General features: G+C 38.9%; 1 protein-coding gene and 1 long non-coding RNA gene across 2 annotated transcripts; both read left to right on the forward strand.

The window, feature by feature from the left end:
• Positions 1-614: 614 nt before the first annotated feature.
• LOC120563436 (cytochrome c oxidase subunit 8B, mitochondrial) lies at positions 615-3,081 on the forward strand. Its single transcript, XM_039807593.1, has 2 exons — positions 615-840; positions 2,759-3,081. The coding sequence occupies exons 1-2, from the start codon at positions 733-735 to the stop codon at positions 2,852-2,854; spliced, it is 204 nt and encodes a 67-aa protein (XP_039663527.1). The 5' UTR covers positions 615-732; the 3' UTR covers positions 2,855-3,081.
• Positions 3,082-8,766: 5,685 nt separating this feature from the next.
• Positions 8,767-12,729, forward strand: LOC120564773. Its single transcript, XR_005640143.1, has 3 exons — positions 8,767-8,872; positions 12,084-12,153; positions 12,594-12,729. It is a non-coding gene; the product is annotated as an uncharacterized LOC120564773 (long non-coding RNA).
• Positions 12,730-19,667: the final 6,938 nt, after the last annotated feature.

Below are 19,667 nucleotides of genomic sequence, written 5' to 3' on the forward strand. Positions count from 1 at the left end.
CTTTCTAAACAGGCACGTTTTGAACGGCCACTGTAGGCTTCTAGTAGGCAGGCTTAGATATAAAACACCTCCCAACTATCACCAGGCTATCATCTCCTCTACAAGTGGAGTTTCTTCTATGGAAAGTTGCACACAAAGGAACCATTCCTATAAAATATCTATGACATGCAGTGCACTGTAGGCTAGGCTACTGTCTTTGTAGGCGTATGGCGAAACTGTTTGAACTTTGACAAAGAAGTGATAGGCCTATATTTAGCCAACATGATTTCATTTGTCGAAATAAATGCTCAGAAGCGTCTCCTCGGCAGGCAGCTGCGGTGTTGTGTTCCCAGCGACAAGAGGAGGTGGTCAGTATAGAGGCGGCCCGTCTGTTATATCCAGTCTACTGTACAGTCTACTCTACAGACTGGGTGAAATCATGGAAGTATAGGGGCGGCCCATCTACAGTCTACTGTAGCCTACAGTCTGGGGGTGAAATGAGGACACGACCGAGCGGTCGGTGTCACATACCCGGAGGTGAGCCGGCCAATTAAATTCCGACGCTGGATGAAGGCGTTCAACGTGTACGTCCCCCTCCCTCCCTCCCTTCCTCCCTCCTTCCCACACACACACACACACACACACACACGCACGCACGCACGCACGCACACCCTGCGCCTGGCACATAGAGAAAAACAGAAAGTCAGGTAGAGCTGCCTGTGGAGTTGTCCTGTCCTCTCCGATTCCGTCGCCATGTCTCTGCCCACCGTGTCCCGGCTGTTCAGGAGCGCGCTCAGGACTCAGCTGGTCCCCGTGGCCAATGTGTCGGCCAAACCTGCCAAGCACCATATCTCTGCGGGGGTGAGTTCACGTTCACTCTACTGTCCTAACATGACGGCGGCAGGGCAACATATACCCCGGCAACAGGCTGTAGCCTATGTATCAGGCGGTATTAGCTTTATTAAGGCGGTATTAGCTTGAATAAGGCGTTATTAGCTTGATTAAGCAACAATTAAGCGGTAAGGTGCGGTTCCGCGTCGCAGCAGCGCATCTCGGCCTGATGTGACAGCTCAGAGTCCACTTTCCCCTAACTGCGTCAAACTTTACATGTTCATGCTTCACTCATACTTATATGAGCATATATAATGCATTAGCATAACTATTTGTCCGCGCGTCATGCTTATGAACGAACTTTATTTTATCAAACGAATTTGAATGTTTAACTCTTTCGACATGTGCGTCAGTATCTCGCCATTATTCCGCCTAAATCTAACACGTACACATCTCGGCTGAGACATAAATAGCCCCGCAATATGGAGACTATTGATTCCGAAATGTCGACATAGGCTATATATCACATATCCTAGAGCAGAATATATATGCCCAACTGGGCTATTCTTCCACCGTGTTAATTAGTCAGCACCAGGGTTTGGGATCGGAGTGTGTAGCCTAGTGTGTGTAAGTTGGAGTGTAAAGTGTGTGTGAGGTGTAGCTGTGTGTTGAGCAGGTGCCAAGTGACTGACCTTGATGTGGATCACGGTCAGACATACAGAGACGCATTAACCACCGCAGCTTTTTATACCAGTTGAACTGTCCCACTGTAAAATCACATTAAATAGCCTACATTTTCTCTTATAACAGAAAGGTTCTTGTTTTTTTTCAGTTGACACCCTCTATTTTGTCATGTCACGTCCCCCATGGCCTTCAATGAAAGTAGGCCTATAGGCTACTGGGATATGAGAACTCAAATTAGAAAATCTATTTTGCTATTCACATAAACATCTTTCTGTGCTTTTATTTTAACAGGTAATGTTTCTTATAATAGAAGATGTTGATTTCATTACTAACACATTTTATAATTATATTCAGAGTGCTTCATTAGTGTCCATAACGGTTTGAAGACTAATGGTTCCCAATATCATAAAATAATGACCAATTAGAATAGGGATTTAAGGCCTGAAGCTGGGAAAATATGTTTTTGTGGAAGTTAAATATGCCCTTAATGTTGTGGGGTTGTTCAGAAAAGTAATACATTTTGGTAAAAAAAAAAATGTCAATGTCCAAATCGTACTGTTTTTTAGGGAATGACTCATATATATTCACTTACATTAAATGTTCGGTTCCATTTAGCTCAAAGTTTGACCCACTTTGGTAATGACTCAATAACAAACCAGGAGCAAGTTAGATCTACCTGTAAAGAGTCCTGAGATAACTTCTGTTAGGAGTTGACACAATATCAATAAAAATGAATTAGATTAAGAACAGCCAGAGAAATGCTGCAAATGGTGACTGTGCTGACTGAATCATTTTTCATCTTTCATTAGAAAACCAGAATGCTTGAGTTGCTGCTTGTACTCAGACTTTTTTCGAGTCCTGAAAATAGATGGGCAGGGTGTTGTTTTTGGACAGACTACCGAATCAAAAAAGTATTTTTGTTGTTGTTGTGTTTCCTGCCAACGATAACAGCAACCTTCTTCTCTTATGACCAAATTGGGACACAAGTCTAGTAAAGAACCAGTGGAGGGGTTGTCCCACACAGATAGAAGAATGTGTTTAATCAATCCCTTCCTTTAGTTTTGGAGTCTTTGTGAGGTCTTGGTACATGTTTTTTTTAGTTTTCGTCATTTTTGGGACGTTTTGGCGCATTTCACATTCATTCAGCTTAGGTGCTGACAAAAACGGCTTGGGTGCTGCACCTAAGACTTAAAATGGCAGGGAAACCCCTGAAAGTATTCTCACATGCTGCTCAGTGATCTCTTTGTGTCTGTGTGTCCCTCAGGAGCAGGCAATAGCCATGACTGCCCTGTTCGTGGCCATCTTGGGTCCCTCCGGCTGGATCCTGGCTCACCTGGAGGACTACAAGAAGAAGGAGTAGAAGAGGAGGAGAAGGAGGAGGAAGAAGAGGGAGAACAGAGACTCATTCCGGCCCAGATGACGATGCAGATCAGCCGGCCCCTCTCCCTCCAGGCCTCTCCCTCGCCTCCATCTTTCTGCAGCTGATCAGACCAGACGCCAGTTGTTTCTGCACTTCTGACCCGTGTTCATGCACCTATCTGTGCACCTGTCAACCTCTTACCAATAAATACCTGTTCCCTATACAGAGAAGGGCTCAGTGTGTGTGTGCTGTTGGGTTGCAGATTTCCTTCTGATTGTGGTAATAACTGAAATTGAAACAGAATCTGCAGACGCAAACATTTAACAGAATTAGTTTTTTATGTTCTGTGAAACAAATAAATTAAACTAAACTAGACGGAACATTATTTTTGTTGTGCAGGTGGCTTTCAGTGGTTCATCCGCAGGTCACGCTGCTAATCTAGGCACTTTGTATTGGCCAGACACAACACCGGTTTAAAGTTTAATCCACTCACCTCCTGGCATAAGGCCTTATATACTCTATGCCAGAGGCTCTCAAACTTTTGTCAATAATGTTCCCCCATTGAATTGTGTTTTTAAGCCAAGTACCGCCTGACCTGCCCAAATCAGTTTTGGTAGAAAAAAAAGTTTACATGAAGAGGAATAATACATGCTGATGAAAAAAGGCAACAAAATAAAAAAACAGACAAAAAACTCGAAAAAAAGACAAAAACTTGGAAAAAGACAGTAATAAGAAGGAAGGACATAAGGCAAGAATAGGTTGAAAATAAGACAAAAACATCAAAAAGCAACAATCTTCGAAAAAAGAGACAAAAACTTCAAAAAAAGCAACAAACTTGTAAAAAAGACAGTAGAAGGAAGGAAGGAGGGAAGGCAAGAATAGGTCCAAAGAAGGCGACAAAAACGTCACATTTTTAGTAGACAAAAAATGGTCTGGTACAACAGCCTTGTAACTGAAAAACATTTAAATAAACATTTAAAATGTTTAGAATCCATCCCAAATTCATTATTATAGTATAATTATTTTATGAATTATGCATGACATATTTTTAAATCAGCATTTTGTAACCACAAAAAACTCACGTACCCCCTGCAGTACTCCTAAGTACCCCTAGGGGTACACATACCCCCATGTGAGAAACAGTATAGTACATATAATTGATCAGTGGTATTCAGTATTGACTTTATTTTACTTAAGTAAAAGTAGCTCTAGCTGACTGTTAAAAGGCTGTGCAGCGAGTTGAAGTCCTGAATTCAGAAGTATAATCAGAATTATATATTACATGTACTGTACTGTAATGTTCAGTGTATAGACCACAATAATATGTGCACCATTATGCACAGTTGCACTTTGGGAAACAGCATTTCGTTTTTTTATGTATGTAAATACATGAATAAATGACAAAGGAAATGTAGGAGCCAGGGAGGAGGAGAAGGCCACCGACAGCTGACGTGTTTTTATGAACGGCTATTCATTTCATAGTGAATCCAAATGTTGAGTTTTATATAACAAATAAAAAAATAATATATATATATATACATACTCCCCTAAAGGATTATTAGGAACACCCTACTAATATCGTGTTTGACCCCCTTTCGCCTTCAGAACTGCCTTAGTTCTTGGTGGCATTGATTCAACAAGGTGCTGGAAGCATTCTTTAGAAATGTTGGCCCATATTGAGAGGATAGTATCTTGCAGTTGATGGAGATTTGGGGGATGCACATCCAGGGCACGAAGCTCCCGTTCCACCACATCCCAAAGATGTTCTATTGGGCTGAGATCTGGTGACTGTGGGGGCCATTTTAGTACAGTGAACTCATTGTCATGTTCTTTTTTTTTTTTATTACTTTATAGTGCTTTTCATATCCAATCACATGTTACATATTTTTTTCCTTTTGCACTTCAATTTTTTACAGTCTTATATTATTTAATAACACAAAAAGAAACCCATAAAAAAAGAAACAAAACTAGAAAAAAAAACAAAAAAAAACAATATATTTAAAAAAAAAAGACGTTATGTGAATCTGTGTACGTGCGTGTGTGCTTGTGTATGCTCTTGTATATGTATGTGTGTATGTGTGTATGTGTATGCGTGTGCGTGTGTGTGCATGTGGATGCACTACAACCTATATCAAGCCATTGAAATACTTCGTTATTTTATCTAATATGTTTTTGGGATATATTTTCTTCCACTTTTCTAAGCTATTACTAGCTATGAAAGTGAGCTTTTCCATTTCTAATACTTGTTCTATTGTGTTATACCATATATATAATTCTGGTGATTTGGTTGTTTCCAGGTCCTTGTCAGTTGTTTCAGTGCAGTAAGACGTAGCATATTAAAAATATTTCGATCCTTCGCTTTTATCTTACATTGTATGTTAATACCTAAACAATTTTCTAACGTCAGGGATTCTTTAATATCTATAATTTCTTTCATGGCCTTTTCTACCACTTCCCAAAAGCTCTTTATTACTGGACATGTAAAGAATATATGCGTATGATTTGCTTTATTTTCCCCGCATTCTCTCCAGCAACCAGCTCCTGCTGCTGGAGACATTTTTCCCATGATATGAGGTGTAATAAAAATCTCTGACTTATTTTCCAGGCAAATTCTCTCCAATGTTTTGACTGAGTTATTTTAAAATTATCTTTTAAGGAGTCTCTCCAAGCCTCGCCTGAAATATTTATGGATAATTCTTTTTCCCATTTTTCTTTTGCTTTACTCTCCACGTTTGTTAGTTTTTGCAATATTTTATAAACATCTGAAAGTTTTCCTGTGCCTTTATTTCTATTTTCTGCCAAATATTGTAGTAATTAATTTCCCATTTTCTCTTCTGAATATTGTTTAATGTAACTCCTTACCTGTAAATATTTAAAAAAGTGTTTTTGCTCTAAGCCATATCTAGAAACCATTCATATGTGTCCATTGTATTTTTAGTAAAACATTGTGAATATGAAATTAATCCCTTACTAGCCCACCCTTGTAGGATCCTATCTGTTCTATTAGGTATAAAATCTGGGTCATGAATCATTTCTCGAAGTTGAACATTCTCACTTTGTATTTTTAATCGTTTGCACAGTTGCCTCCAATTCATTATGGTATTCTCAATGCAAAATACTTGTGGTTGTTGTTTTTGTGTCTTTTTTCTTAAAAAGGGCAATGTTCCAATTAACCCTGCTGTTAACTCTCTCTCTATGTTTATCCATTTAACCTCTGTATCACATTTCATCCACTTCATTATTGTTAAAATTTGTGTTGCATAGTAATAATTTTGTATATTTGGAGCACCTAAACCTCCTCCCTCTTTCTGTTGAGTTAATAGTTTAAATTTAACTCTGTGTTTTCTATTATTCCAAATATAATTTGAAATCATTTTATTCCATGTATTAAAATACGTTTCTGGTAGCCTAAGTGGTAATGCTTGAAATAGGAAGAGAATTTGTGGGAGTACCATCATTTTGACTGTCTCCACTCTACTATATATCCCGTCTGGTATTAATTTCCACTTGTTTAAATCCTGTCTTATCTTTCTTTCTAGAGTATAATAATTGTTTTTATATAAATCTTCCAAATTTGTACCTATGTAAATACCTAAATATTTTACAAGCTCTGTGTCCCATTTAAATTTATAACAATTTTTGAAAGATTGTTTCATCTGTATTCCAATAGTTATAGATTCACATTTATTTTCATTTATTATCCTGAAACTGTGCTATATTGATCAATCACATGCATTAAGTGTTGCATTGAAAGATCAGGTGATGTTAAGTAAATCATTATATCATCTGCATATAACTCTAATTTATGTATTTCTTTCCCTATGTTTATCCCTTTAATATCTGTGTTTTGTCTTATGGCTATTGCCAGCACCTCAATATACATTGCGAAGAGGAGTGGTGAGAGAGGATCTCCTTGTCTTGTTCCTCTTTGAATAGCAAATCTCCTTGACAGAGTACCATTTGTTTTAACTATTGAAATCGGTTTACTATAAAGTGCTTGCAGCCATTGGCAAAATATTTCATTCATACCAAAACTCTTTATTGCCTCAAACATAAAAGGATAGCTAACTAAATCAAAGGCTTTTTCAGCATCCAATGTCCTCAAAAGAAGATCTTTATTCTTTTTTTGTGCATAATCAATTATATCCAATGTTCTTCTGATATTATCTGCCAAAACCCTTCCTGGAATAACACCGCATTGATCAGGAGTAATTATATCTATCATTACCTTTTTTAACCTATTAGCTAATATTGCTGATATTATTTTATGATCTGTATTAAGTAATGATATAGGTCTATATGATGCACATTTTGTGGCATCTTTCCCTTCTTTATGTATAAGTATTACTATAGATGATGCCCATGTTTGCGCCCATTTTCTTGTATCCAGTGCGTACCTATATGCTCTAACCAATAAAGGACTTACTTGATCATTAAAAACTTTATAAAATTAATTTGTAAAACCGTCATCACCTGGAGATTTTCCATTTTTCAATCCCTGTATTTGCTTGTATACCTCTTGTATTGTTATTGGTTTTGTTAACATTGCATTATTTTGTTGTGTTACTTTTGGTAGCTCAAGATTTCTCAAATAAGCCTGAATATCTTCTCTATCTACGCTTACCTCTGTCCTATACAGTTTTTCATAATAGCAAATTCTTCCGCAATCTGATCCTTATCAGTTATTATTTCAGCTTGTTCCGTCTTTAATTTTGTTATATGTACTTTCTTCATTTGATTCTTGAGTTTGTAAGCCAGTATTTTTAAGGACTTTGACCCGCTATCATAACTTTCTTGCTTTGTAAACCTCATTAGCTTTTCAATCTCAAATATACGTATTTTTTCTAATTTTATTCGTTTTTCCTTTAGTTCTAACTTGTCTTTGTTACTATTTGTCTTACTATGTTTATTCTCTATTGCTTTTATGTCCTCCATTAACTGTTTCTGTTGTGCTCGTCTTGCCTTTATCCTGGCTGAAGAATATGAAATGATATGTCCTCTCATTACAGCTTTGGCTTCTTCCCATAATGTAATTGGGTCTATTTCTTCTGTATCATTTATTTCCAAATAAACTTTTAATTCTGTTTTAATTTTTTCTATAAACTCCGAGAAGTGAGTTGTTTAATCTCCACAGGGACTTGCCCTTGCTAGACATAATGTTATTATCAGGGAGATGGCTGCATGATCTGATATGTTTATTGAACTAATATTACATGTTTTAACTAATGTTACATTATTTTTATACATAAAAAAAATAATCAAGCCTGTTATAAACTGAATGTCTCCCAGAGTAGGAAGTATATTCTTTTTTATCTGGATGTAACTCTCTACATATATCTATGAGCCCCATTTCTAAACATGCTTTCCTCAATACAATGGCATTTTTCTCTGCTCTGTGTAGCTTAGTGCTTGATGAATCTAATTTTGATTTCATCACCAAGTTTAAATCCCCTGCCATTATCACAACTCCCTTTGTCTTTGTAACTAATAAATCTATCAATTGTATCATAAGTTCAGGACCAATATCAGGTGGATAATAAATATTTAGAAGAGAAAAATCCATTCCTTCTATTTTACCAACCACTAAGACATATCTCCCTTCTTTATCTGTAAAACAATCTTCTATCTCAAAACCTACATGAGATTTAATTATTATGGCTACTCCTCTTTGCTTTGAGTTATATGAGCTGTAAAATATTTCCAGGATTTCACAAGATATAACTGTAATATTTCACAATAAATTACATTATTACCACTTCACAATATTTAACAGTATTATTTCACAATAAAATATTGTATTAAGACTTTTACTGTGAAATTAATGTAAGACTGCATGTTCTCTATAAAAGTACAGCATCTTATTGTGAAATTTGAATTGCACTTGAAACGCACTGCATTGTGGGGCAATTTTGCGGTCAGAAGCAATGGTCAGAAGCCTATACTGTCTATGTCAGAAGCCAAACTCACTAGATTTTGTGGCAGACGAGGAGGGACAAGGCAGAAGATACCAGATACAAGGTACGTCAAGTTAAAGGCATAAATTCAAGAAGTAAAAGACGGTAATAGAGAAGGATAGGGTACATTGTAATTCACGCAAGCGCGGTGAAGTTGGCTGGACGTTTGATATTCACTTGATATTCGATTTTAACTTCCTGTTCTGTTGTTAGGTTCTGTCTAAGGGGCCGTCTACAAATTACCGTTTTGGTAGATTGCAAAGAATTTTCTCAGACATATATTCACCAAAAATCAATGAAAGGGACTTTTCTCATTCCGATTGCTGTAGTAGCTGCCAATAGTAAGCCTTTACTTACTACAGGTCATATTTGTCTCATATGTCACATGATGGTGAAACAGTATGCAATTAAAAGTTTAAATTATTCACCAAAAATCAATGAAAGGGACTTTTCTCATTCCGATTGCTGTAGTAGCTGCCAATAGTAAGCCTTTACTTACTACAGGTCATATTTGTCTCATACCCCTCCTGTTGCTGCTCCATATTACCCACAACTAATGTTTTTTGAATAGTTTTTAATTCCAAAAAGTGAAATGGACAATTCTGACCATAGATCTGAACTGTAAGTGGCACTTCTCAAGTTAACTTTTGAAAATTCCCTCACAACAGCCTCCAGTCCTCCTGCTTCCTCCCATAAATCTTTCTGGGATCCTCTCTTTCCCTTTCTCAGTTTTGGCATTTTCCTAAACAAATTCAAAGGACAATTTAAAATGTAATAGTTGATGAAAACGTAATACTCAAAGACACAAACAGTCTTTTTTATAGATAGACACCAGTAAAATGCTCTTGAAGGTGGTTCTGTCTGTGATGTTTTTTTTTTTACCACAAAAGTTGCTTTGTTAGTGATTAATTTATTCTTTGTTATTGCAAACATAAAACTAGGCCTAGACTTTGTCTCACTATAATAATTATAAAGTAATATATAATATATTAAAGTAATTAAACATGATAAGTTAGTGTTCTATCATCCTGTCTTTTGTCAAGCTCTTGAATGAAGCACATAGACCTAAACCCCCCATCTCAAACCGCTGTAAATTTTGATATAATTTGACCACAATTAAATGTAGCTCACCCAATATTTAAGCCCACCTTAATATACCAGACCACCTTAAAGTGCTCATATTGTGCTTTTTGGCTTTTCCCCTTTCCTTTATTGTGTTATATATCTTTTTGTCCACGCTATAGGTTTACAAAGTGAAAAAGCCCAAAGTCCCCCCCAAAGGGCCTTACCATCTCCAACAGAAAACACTGTTCACAAACTGCTCCAAACAGCTCTATTGTAGTCCAGCCTTTACTTCAGAGACAAATGTGCGTCACTTTGAAACACACGTTATAATGCTCGCCTAGCTGCTAGCATGGCACGCCCTCATACTCTGCAACTGACAAGCTAGCAGTACTTACTGAGCATGTGCAACTCCCAACAAAGATTGTACAGAATTGAGATGTCTCACTCTGTAGCTAAAACTGAAAGCTCAACACACAGGGTGAAAAGAGGAGCTGCAGCAATGTCCACTACAACAAATATATGGTGTTTTCTGAAAATTAAACTACATAAACCTATTCTGCTACAACCTCAAAATACTATTATGAACCTGAAAATGAGCAGAATATGAGCACTTTAATGTTCTCCCCCTCCAATGTATCAATCACTCTGCTCTACTGTCCCTACTGCGCTCCCCTCCCCCGATACCCCAGTTTCTTGCAACATTATCAAATTTTCCCACAGTGAAATGAGTGCCAGCCTCACTAAACACAATAAAGTAATAGTCCTAAACTGTTTTTGCATTTTAACATGCTTGCAAATACAACTTTAGGTATCACATGATAAAAAACATGTTTTCCCTTCCCTACAATGCACTGCACACCAAGCATTTACTTCATAAAAACTCAATAAAATATGTTTAAAATTTGACATGTTTACACTATTCATCAGTAACCTATTGTTGTATTTTACCTTACCTTAAAGCCAAAACCTTCGAATAATTCCATATATTTGAGGAGATAACTGCATTTGCATGTGCATGTGTGTTTCTGTCTGCATCACAATCTTCAGAATAAACCCTGCCCCCACCAAGCACATGTATATGTAACACTTATTTTGTTCCTCTAGAAACAAGAATTCTAACTTTGATTCCTTTGACCAAAATAGAGGAGGCAAGAACAAGGCCTGTAAATAGATGCTGTTTACAAACATGGTGTTTCACCATCATGTGACATATGAGACATATAGGACCTGTAGTAAGTAAAGGCTTACTATTGGCAGCTACTACAGCAATCGGAATGAGAAAATGTCTTTTGGTTGATTTTTGGTGAATATTTTAAACTTTTAATTGCATACTGTTTCACCATCATGTGACGTATGAGACAAATATGACCTGTAGTAAGTAAAGGCTTACTATTGGCAGCTACTACAGCAATCGGAATGAGAAAATGTCTTTTGGTTGATTTTTGGTAAATATTTTAAACTTTTAATTGCATACTGTTTCACCATCATGTGACATATGAGACAAATATGACCTGTAGTAAGTAAAGGCTTACTATTGGCAGCTACTACAGCAATCGGAATGAGAAAAGTCCCTTTCATTGATTTTTGGTGAATATATGTCTGAGAAAATTCTTTGCAATCTACCAAAACGGTAATTTGTAGACGGCCCCTTAGACAGAACCTAACAACAGAACAGGAAGTTAAAATCGAATATCAAGTGAATATCAAACGTCCAGCCAACTTCACCGCGCTACTGGAGCAACTGAGGGCTATATATAGCTAGCTAACGTTATAGCTATAACGTTAGCTAGCTAGCAGACCTCCCCCACGTTCTCAGGCTCCCTCATTGTGGTGAAATAGCAGGTTGCCCCTTGTCCGTTCAGTGTACTTGTTACGTTAAATATAATTTGACTTCGGATACCAGTCCTTTTTCCTCGTTTGATCAGACATTATCTACTCCTCTACCAAAATCCTAATTTTTCCCTCAATTTTTTTGTGCTGCTGGATTTTCTTCTTTTTTTTGGCGCTTTTTTTTTTTTTTTTGCTCAGCTTATTTCATGCTCCTGCTAGCCAGTTAATTTTAAGCAGTTGGTGATTACACTAGATGGATAGTATACATAACATTCTCTCTGATTACCCTCTGTCAGGAGACCAGTGGACTGTCTTTTATGTCTTTTTGTATTTGAATCTGCTACCATAAATGTATGTTACAGTTAAGGTTTATTTTACAGCCGTGTGCCACAGCCGCTGATGTGCAGAGAACAGTGATGCTACCGAGCACCTCCTGCTTTATTATCCAAGGTAATATTTATATCTGGACTTCATATTAATATTTTCTAGCAGCAAGAACCAAAAAACACATTTTTAAATAACTTGCTGATCAATGTCTTGTCTTGACATTTTTCTCAATAATGAATGTCTTTCTAATTCTGATCTTTTAACAATTCCAGAAGTGGTGGTAGTAGTTGTATACAGTCAATGGCTTTAGAGATTCCAGGGGTGGGGTAGGGCATTGTCTTAAAAAATTGTCTGTGAAAACCCAATCTTAGAGACTGCGTACAATTGTGAGAGCAAGGCATGTTCTGTAGCTTGAGCTGTTTGAGAGACTAGATCAGTAGATTTTCTTGTTAGATCAGTAACAAGTGGGTTTGCAGTTTAAAGGCAGTGTTGCTGGATATCAAAATCAGAAACATTCTTTTCTTCTTTATTCAACATTCCACTTCCATATCTGTTCATTTTAGGTGACCTGATGAAGCCAAGGACTTGGATGCTATCCACTGAAGGACAAGTGGTGATGGGACCAGACGACAGCTTCATCAATGGGATAGCAGCTGTTTTTGCAAGCTATTACAACTTTAATCTGTAGTATCCTGACGACGGCTCATGTATTCTGGAGTTTATTCAAAGGTATTGAAACATTCAAATTTACATTACACACACACACTTCCATACACACACCTACAAACACACACGGTAAGGGTCTGGACGTGCACATGCGCACACATACACATACACTAGGGGTCAAAGGATGCAGCTGTCTCCATAGAAAGGTAAGGGTTGTAGGGGTGTGGTCAGTTCATTTACTTTTCTAACACGTTTTTTTGGAAAGGGACACCATTTCCTGTGCCTTTTAGATTAAAGGAATAATCCAGAGTAAAAACAACATGGGAGAAAAATGACGTTAATCAGAGTTTTGAGCAATACTGTTATACAAATAAAATACTTTTATAGAACGTTGCAGTGGGCATATGTCCGGGCTATAACGAGGAGGTTTTCTGAAGGCAACATACGTCGTCTTACTTCTGTTCTAAGTAGCTTCAAATCAGTGTGCACGTTCAACTTATTCCAGCGTTGTGCAGATCTGGCTAAATGTGATGCTTTTTTTTATTGTAAGAATTAGCCAGATCCGTGCAGCTGCAAGATGTTGAACGCGCCCACTGATTTGACGCTACCGGAACAGAAGTAAGACAATTCAATTCAATTTTATTTATAGTATCAAATCATAACAAAAGTTATCTCGAGACACTTTACAGATAGAGGAGGTCTAGACCACACTCTATAATTTCCAAAACCCCAACAATTACAGTAATTCCCTCAAGTGCAAGCATTAGCAGTGGCTAGGAAAAACTCCCTTTTAGGAAGAAACCTCGGCAGACCCAGACTCTTGGTAGGCGGTGTCTGACGGGCCGGTTGGGGGTGTGATGAACAGTGGTGATAATAGTCACATTAAAGGTCATAGTGACTTCGAAGGTTATCGTGGAAGTTCATGTCATAGCAGGGCACGTCGTGTCATACTGAGTACTGCAGTCCCCTATACCGGATCCAGACTACTCTGTGCATAGGAACATCACAGCAGGGTGTTGCGGGATGTGATGTGGCGCTGCAGAGCATGGGTGGATGCGGCGGATGCAGCAGGACGCAGCAGGATGCGGCCGTGATTCTCTGCAATTCCCGGCCGCAAGAAGAAACATAAGGACTCCGGGGAGTAAACTCCCCAGTGCTAGATTAGTAACAAGCAATTCTGGGACAGGATGCATACAAAAGTAACAAGTAGAGATGAGAGAGCAGCTCAGTGTGTCATAGGAAGGAAACAGCCTCCCCGGCAGTCTAGAATTATAATAGCCTAAGTAAGAGAGAGGCAGGTTAAAGAGAGGTGCCTGGTCGGGCTAGAACTCTCCTCAACCGGATTAGGCTGTACTGGCCTGCCTCCCTCTACTCTCGCTATATTATTAATTATACAGTATATAAAACTGATGACTACGAGGAGAAGCAGGTGGGCCGGGTTAGGTGGACGCTGCAAAGGTACTAAGAGCTCTTCTAGGTATGATGGTGCTTGACCATTTAGAGCTTTGTAAGTCAGGAGGAGGATTTTAAATTCGATCCTAGATTTCACAGGAAGCCAATGCAGAGAAGCTAATACAGGAGAAATATGATCTCTTCTCTTAGTTCTCGTCAGAACACGTGCTGCAGCATTCTGGATCAGCTGGAGAGTCTTAAGGGACTTATTTGGGCAACCTGATAATAAGGAATTGCAGTAATCTAGTCTAGAAGTAACGAATGCATGGACTAGTTTTTCAGCATCGTTTTGAGACAGGATATTCCTAATTTTTGCAATGTTACGAAGATGGAAAAAGGCTATTCTTGAGGTTTGTTTTAAGTGGGCGTTGAAGGATATATCCTGATCAAAAATAACTCCCAAATTTCTGACAGCAGTGCTGGAGGCCAGGGCAATACCATCCAGAGTAGCTATATCCTTAGATAATGAAGTTCTGCGGTGCGTTGGTCCTATCACAATAACTTCAGTTTTGTCTGAGTTTAACATCAGGAAATTGTGGGTCATCCAGGATTTTATATCCTCAATACACGTTTGAAGTCTTGCTAACTGACCACTTTCATCTGGCTTAATTGACAGATATAATTGGGTATCGTCTGCGTAACAGTGATAGTTAATTGAGTGTTTCCTAATAATATTACCTAGAGGAAGCATATATAAGGAGAATAGAATTGGTCCAAGCACTGAGCCTTGAGGAACCCCATGGCTAACTTTAGCGTACTTGGAGGATTTATCATTAACATTAACAAATTGGGATCGCTCAGAGAAATAGGACTTAAACCAGCTTAGTGCGATTCCTTTAATGCCAACTAAGTGTTCTAATCTCTGTAACAGGATGGTATGGTCAATAGTGTCAAATGCAGCACTAAGATCTAGTAAAACAAGAATGGAGACAAGTCCTTTGTCTGCAGCTGTTAGAAGGTCGTTAGTAATTTTCACCAGTGCCGTCTCTGTGCTATGATGCTTTCTAAATCCTGATTTGAAAATCATCAAATAAACTGTTGCTATGTAGAAAATCATATAACTGATTAGCAACCACCTTCTCAAGGATCTTGGATAGAAAGGGAAGGTTAGATATAGGTCTATAGTTTGCTAAGACCTCAGGATCGAGGGTGGGTTTTTTCAGAAGAGGTTTTATCACTGCTACTTTAAATGACTGTGGTACATAATCTGTTAATAAGGACAGATTGATCATATTTAGTAATGAAGTGTTAACCACGGGTAACGCTTCTTTGAGTTGCCTCGTTGGGATGGGGTCCAAGAGACAGGTAGATGGCTTAGCTAAGGATATCTTTAACATTAATTGTTGAAGGTCTATAGGATAAAAACAGTCTAAGTATTTGTCGGGACTAGTCGTTCGTTCTAGCGGTCCTGGATTTAAAGATGAACTGTTAGAAGTTAAGTGCAAAAGGTGATGAATTTTATCTCTAATTGTTATAATTTTATCATTAAAGAAGCTCATGAAGTCATCACTACTCAGAGCTAGAGGAATAGATGGCTCAGTAGAGCTGTGACTATTTGTCAGCCTGGCTACAGTGCTGAAAAGAAACCTTGGGTTGTTCTTATTTTCTTCTATTAGTGATGAGTAATAGTCTGATCTGGCTTTTCTTAAGGCCTTCCTATAGGTTTTGAGACTTTCTTGCCAATCCAAACGGGATTCTTCCACTTTGGTGGAGCGCCACTTGCTTTCGAGGGTTGCTCGAGATTTGTTTTAATTTGCGAGTTTGGGAGTTATACCAAGGAGCTATTTTCCTTGGCTTTATCGTCTTCTTTTTGAGAGGAGCGACAGAGTCTAAGGTCGTCCGTTAAGCAAAGTAGTAACAGCCCGTCTACAAATGTATCAATTTGAGAGGGACAGAGGTTAACATAAAGGTCCTCTGTTATGTTAAGGCACGACATAGAGTGTAATGCTGTTGGAATATCTTCCTTAAATTTAGCTATAGCACTGTCAGATAGGCATCTGGTGTAGAAGCTATTATCTAGTTTAGTATGGTCAGGTAGCAAGAATTCAAAAGTAATTAAAAAATGATCTGATAATACCAAATTCTGCGGAAATATTATTAAATCCTCAATTTCAATACCATATGCCAGCACAAGGTCGAGGGTGTGGTTAAAACAGTGCCCCTTGCGCCTTTGCACACTCTGACTGAAACCGATTGAATCCAGTAATGAGTTGAAAGCAGTAGTAAGGCTATCATTGTCAACGCCGACATGGATATTAAAATCACCTACAATAAGTACTTTGTCTGATTTAAGTACTACACATGATAAAAACTCTGAGAATTCAGATAAAAATTCAGAATACGGACCTGGAGCTTGGTAGACAACAACAAATATAGTGAATTGACTTTACTGATTTCCGTGTTGGATGTTGAAGATTAAGAATGAGACTTTCAAAAGAGTTATAATTTAGTTTGGGTTTAGGGTTAATTAACAGGCTTGAATCAAATATGGCCGCAACTCCCCTCCTCGGCCTGAGCCTCTAGGAATTTGAGTATTAATATGACTGGGAGGCGTGCTTCATTTAGACTAACATATTCTTCATGGCCCAGCCAGGTTTCGGTAAGACAGAATAGATCAATTTGATTATCAGATATCAATTAATTTACTAGTACTGCTTTAGAAGACAGAGATCTGATATTTAGTAATCCACATCTAATTTTCCTATCCTTTTCTATCATTGCAGTGGTAGTTTTAATTCCAATTAGGTTGTTAAGTATTGCCCCTCTATTCACCACTTTGTGTGGTCTGTTGTTGATTATAATTCAGGGCTCGAGAGTGCGACCAAAATTTGTAAGGGTGCGACTAAGATTTTTCCTAGGTCGCACCGGTGCACCTAACGTCCTCGCATCCGCTGCCTCTCCACGAACGAAGCGATGTTGTTTATATCGATATGGTTTAATGTTGCGTTACATGACCCATTCCTTCTGGAAAGCCGTGCCTGTGTTTGGATTTGGATCTCTCCTCCGCGGCGCCCCCATTCACTCACACACCGGCCCCTTCACCTGCAACATGGAGAGACACAGCGCCGCTGGTCCAAACTCCCGACATTTGTCTACAGTTTTAATTGTTATTAACACAGCTGTATATTGTTAAGTATGAGAGGGAAACCTGTATTGGTACCAGTGTTTCCGCTGGTAACTCTGTTACTGCAGCCGCCACGGTGAAAAACACATTATTAAACTAACTTCAGTTCGTTGAGTAATAGCGTGTAAGACGGAGCATGCTGGATCATAGTAAATTAAAATGCAGCGCAGTGACGATACAGACATTTCATAGCCTACACAAGACTGGTGTAACGCCGCTAATGAGTCAGCCGTCACTCTCTGAGTAGCCTAGCATAGCTTCAGTCCATCGCACTCCCCCTGTCTTTCGGTCGTTCTTTTTTTTATATTTCGGCCTTTATTTTGATAGGAAAGCTGAAGACATGAAAGGGAGAGAGAGTGGGGGGGGGTGACATGTACAGACATGAAAATCACTCGCCTTTCGGGGAAATTCGCCGTTTTGAAACCAAAATAGGTGACCTACGTGAATCGTGTAGATTTAATGAGAAAATGTTTAAGGGGGGAGAGGGGGGGTGTAAGTACTCGGGCCTGGTGCCGTATGACTATTTTAGAAAAATAAATAAATTAAATAGTCCACATGGGATTTGTTTTAATGCGCTGGATTTAACCATACTGTCTATGGATTTGACCAATCATCGAACTTCCCCCAACCTTCTGCAGCGCATGTTCAAGGAAGACGCCGGCAGCGGTAAGACAGGGCTTGCTAGTCATTAGATGCTAGTCACAAAGCTTCGGACCGTGCACTCTGTAATACGAGTACGTTACCGGCAACGACCGCTACCGTTAAGACTGCGACGGTTCCTTTACTGACCGACCGTGATACAAACAATACGTGTGTACACGTTCATAGCGGATCATGATTTGTAAAAGCTATCTGAAGCCCAAACTGCCTTGATAAAGCTGTCTGTTTGGAATCAGCATGGCAGGTATTTAAACATAACGGCCTTGTCCCAGAGTCTAGACTCTATGAAAAGATAAACAATGCCATGTTTTTAATAAATGTAAATAAAGCAGCTAATATCATCATGGACAAAATCATGAATGTACTAATTTGCTTTTTTGATGATGACCTGGCCAAAGTCGTAAATTTTAGTTTTCACAATGATTCATTGTAGATTGTGATTATGATATTATTGCAATATGTAAATCCACATTGACTCTTTATTTAAAGGTCCCATGGCATGAAAATTTCACTTTATGAGGTTTTTTAACATTAATATGAGTTCCCCCGGCCTGGTCGGAGTCAAACCTCTATATTTACCAACTGAGCTATCCGGGCGTCCTCTCTCTCTTTTAATCAGTCTGTTATTGTTGTTAAAAGCTTATGAAGGAGCTTTCTCAGGCTATTTATTTCAGATAACTTTCATTTACATGTGTTGCAGCTGTATATTTTCAAACTGGTAAAGAAAACCCTGTCTTTGCATTTTATTTTAATCACAATCTGTTTTAATAAAAGAGCTTGTGAAAAGTGGCTTTGACTTAAAACTGAACATTTAGCCCACTTTGTAAAAAAATACAGAGCTATATATCGTGTATCGCCATTCAGCGTTACGGCGATGCGAGGAAAAATTTGGGTGCACCTAAATTTTGTGCTGGTGCACGTAAATAAAAAAAGTTAGGCGCACCAGTGCAACCAAGGCAAAAAGTTAGTGTGGAGCCCTGTAATTGGAATAGTACCAGTACTACATGTTACTGGAATAATACTAGTACTACATGTTATCCTGCAGAAAACATTTTCAGATTCATCCACTTGTATAATGCTATCAGGATCAATACCTGGGGGACATGAATCTGTGATATTTTCAACATAATGTCAATACTTGCCTTTCAGTGTGGTCGTTATGTTGTCAGATAGCATCCTGGCTCCGTGTCGGTTTGGGTGGAGACCATCACACTTCAGCAGGTTGGGCATCTCCCAGAACAAGTTGAAGTTGTCGACATAGGGAATGCTCAGGGAAGTGCAGAGTGGTTCCAGCCAGGTGTGGAGCCAGAACAGTCTGGACCATCTCTCCGCACCCTTCCTGTAGGTAGGTAGAGGCCCAGAGATGACAATCCGCTTACCTGTGCCCATCAGGGTGGAGAGGAGAGTGGTGAAGTCTCTCCGAGTGCTGTCGACCGTCCCTCTCTGATGTCGTTTGTGCCCACATGCACGATGATGTTGTCGACCTTGGCGTGGCGGGCGAGGATGCCGGGAAGTTTGTGCTGGATGTCACGGACCTTGGCACCGGGGAAGCAGTAGACCTTGGAGGGACCGCTAGGTAAAGGGGGAATGTGGAGGTCCCTTACCATGGAGCTTCCGATGACCAGCGTGGAGGTTGATGAGTCCGCCCTCAATGGGCGCGTCGACTGTGTGGATGGACCAGGATGAGCTGCGTGGGGACGTGGCAGAGAAGGGAACTCCTCGTCGTTCGTCAGAA

Source organism: Perca fluviatilis, chromosome 8, assembly GCF_010015445.1.
Source record: "Perca fluviatilis chromosome 8, GENO_Pfluv_1.0, whole genome shotgun sequence".
Classification (NCBI taxonomy): Eukaryota; Metazoa; Chordata; class Actinopteri; order Perciformes; family Percidae; genus Perca; species Perca fluviatilis.

Coding starts and splice junctions, on each gene's coding strand:
- LOC120563436 (XM_039807593.1), top strand. CDS start 733: ATGTCTCTGCCCACCGTGTCCCGGCTGTTCAGGAGCGCGCTCAGGACT. Junction 841..2,758: donor AGCACCATATCTCTGCGGGG/GTGAGTTCACGT, acceptor TGTGTCCCTCAG/GAGCAGGCAATAGCCATGAC.